General features: G+C 36.8%; 1 protein-coding gene across 1 annotated transcript; it reads left to right on the forward strand.

Annotated features, from left to right (window-relative positions):
* The first annotated feature begins 586 nt into the window (after positions 1 to 586).
* Positions 587 to 2,577, forward strand: LOC142464301 (uncharacterized). Its single transcript, XM_075567780.1, is given in 2 exon segments — positions 587 to 1,865; positions 1,867 to 2,577. Coding segments are annotated over 2 exon segments (1,356 nt in total). The 5' UTR covers positions 587 to 861; the 3' UTR covers positions 2,219 to 2,577.
* Positions 2,578 to 3,292: the final 715 nt, after the last annotated feature.

The raw sequence follows: 3,292 nt of genomic DNA on the forward strand, positions 1-3,292 counted from the left end.
ACTCACACTCTCACACACTCACACACTCTAGCATCTGTTCAATACACACACTAGCATCTGTTCAATACACACAACGTGCCTGGCTGCTGCCTCCTATCCTATCACCTCCTCTGTTTGAAAGCTGAAAAGGAAATGAAAAATTGCAAGGTGCCAAAAATTACGGCTCATTACTGAATGAATAGTGTCCACAAATTTTCCAATCAGCTTTCAGAATTGAAGGAATTGTCAGAGTCTTAGCCTATAATACCATTTACAAATATATTCAAGGACAATACAAGTAATTTTTAAAGGGACATTTGTGTAGTTTATATCTTTCATTTCTAAATAGATATGCAGAACTAGTTAAATATGTGAAGAACATTGATCCAGGGAGAAATTGGATTTCCTTTACGGGGGGGAGGGGGAGGAATATTTATTTCCATTTATGAGACATTGGAAAATGATTAATTGGACTGTTTATTTGCTTTCCTGTGGGTGAATGGAAATATAACTATAATTTAACAATATAACTTTAATGATATGATTCAGTTGCACAATTGGAAGTTTATACATGTTGAACTCAATTAACATGTGTCTTTCACATTCAAATGTATTTTGTTGTATTGCAATGTTACATTAATACGTTTTCTCACCATAGATGTATCTTCAGCCCATGACTGATCTGTGAACAAGAAGCAATATAAGAAATATCTCAAACATCATAAATTACAGGAGGTGTTAATGTATATATGTTTTAAGGACTTCCATTTTTGCACAATTGATTGGGTGAAGATTACAAGAATCTTGGCAGAGCATTCCTATACATAAACAGCATTTTACTAAACTTACAGACGCCACAAAGAGGGTTTAAAGAGCAGAGACATGAAATCCTATAACTGCTCTGAATGTAGGAAAAGCTTCAGTCAAAAATCGCATCTTGTTTCACACCTAAGAATCCACACAATGGAGAAGCCTTATAACTGCTCTGAATGTGGGAAAAGCTTCAGTCATAAACATTCTCTAGTTACACACCAAATAATCCATACAGGTGTGAAGCCTTATAACTGCTCTGAATGCAGGAAAAGCTTCAGTCGTAAATCAAGTTTTGTTAGACACCAAACAAGCCACACAGGGGTGAAGCCCTATAACTGCTCTGAATGTGGAAAAAGCTTCAATCAGAAATCAACTCTTGTTACACACCAAAGAATCCACACAGGGGTGAAGCCCTATAACTGCTCTGAATGTGGGAAAAGCTTCATTGATAAATCACATCTTTTTACACACCAAAAAATCCACACAGGTGTGAATCCTTATAACTGCTCTGAATGCAGGAAAAGCTTCAGTCATAAATCAAGTTTTGTTAGACACCAAACAAGCCACACAGGGGTGAAGCCCTATAACTGCTCTGAATGTGGAAAAAGCTTCAATCAGAAATCAACTCTTGTTACACACCAAAGAATCCACACAGGGGTGAAGCCCTATAACTGCTCCGAATGTGGGAAAAGCTTCAATCAGAAATCAACTCTTGTTAAACACGAAATAATCCACACAGGGGTGAAGCCCTATAACTGCTCTGAATGTGAGAAAAGCTACAATAATAAATCAGATATTGTTACACACCAAAGAATCCATACAGGGTTGAAGCCCTATACCTGCTATGAATGTTGGAAAAGCTTCCGTAATAAATCACATCTGGTTACACACCAAAGAATCCATACAGGGTTGAACCCCTATACCTGCTCTGAATGTGGGAAAAGCTTCAATGACAAATCAACTCTTGTTAGACACCAAATAATCCATACAGGAGTAAAGTCTTATAACTGCTCTGAATGTGCAGGAAGCTTCAATCGGAAATCAACTCTCGTTAAACACCAAATAATCCACACGGGAGAAGTTTCATAACTGCTCTGAATGTGGGAAAAGCTACGGTACTAAATCACATCTTGTTACTCATCAAAGAATCCATACAGGGGTGAAGCCTTATAACTGCTCTGAATGTGGGAAAAGCTTCAGTGATAAATCAAGTTTTGTTGCACACCAAAGAATCCACACAGGGTTGACGCCCTATAACTGCTATGAATGTGGGAAAAGCTTCAAACATAAATGTAATCTTGTTACACACCAAATAATTCATACAAGAGTGATACCTTATATGTGTTCTGAATGTGCGAAAAGCTTCAGTTACAAATCAACTCTTGTTAGGCACCAAAGACTCCACCTCAGGAGTCACACCCTATAACTGTTCTGAATGTGAGAAAAGCTTCAGTCAAAATAAAATCTTTTCAAACACAAGATAATTCACTAAGTGTTGTCTCCCTCTAACTATTCATGTGAACATTTACAAATCACAGATTGATAGACTCATGAGGCAGCTGAAGGAAGCTAATGATTACTTCAGAAGGAAGGACATTGGAGGAATGGAGATATGTATCACATGTTTTCTATCATTTGCTAATTGGACATATTGCATTATGGGGATTGTGGTGCTATTTAAATGTTGTTATTGGGATTGCATGTTATGCCACTATGTCACTTGATGAAGACCTTGACGGTCGAAACGTTGTGTGTTTGGCTGAATAAATGAGTTTGGATTTCAAATCCGTTGTGCCCTGTGTTCCCTCTCTCAAAAATTTACAATATCCCATGAAAAAAAAAATACACAAAATAAATGGAACAATATATATTTTAGGGAAATTACAATTGCAAACGCTCGCCCTGATATGCCGTTTTCTGCTGCAACACTGATTGAAATCTATGCATACTGTGGTATATGTAGGCATACCTAGGTAATTTGTAATGTAATAGTTAACTGTTATAGTATCAATTAGGAGAATTAGTGACAGTTACATAGTAGATGAGGTTGAAAAAAGACATCCATCCATCAAGTTCAAACTATGCTAAATGTAGACAGACTAAATATCATATATTTGTACCTACATTGTATTGATCCAGAAGAAGGCAAACAGAAACCCCAAGGGAAATATCATCTAATGATCTCATAAGGGGAAAAATAGATTACTTCTAGACTCCAAATATTGGCAGATTTGTCCTTGTATCAACATCCTTCCCGTGCTTACTGTACTTATTTGGTATACACTGTAATCCTTTATAAAAAGATGTCCAACCTTTTTGAAGATATCTATTGTATCTGCCATCACAGTCTCCATAGGGTAATGTATTACACTTTTTAATTGCTGTTACTGTAATGAACCCTTTCCTTTGTTGCTGGTGAAATGACCTTTTCTTCAACTTTAAGGAATGACCCTGTGTCCTTTGTACTGCCCGTGAGATGAATAATTATTTTGAAAGCTCC

The sequence above is a fragment of the Ascaphus truei genome, chromosome 12 (assembly GCF_040206685.1).
Source record: "Ascaphus truei isolate aAscTru1 chromosome 12, aAscTru1.hap1, whole genome shotgun sequence".
NCBI classification, from domain to species: Eukaryota; Metazoa; Chordata; class Amphibia; order Anura; family Ascaphidae; genus Ascaphus; species Ascaphus truei.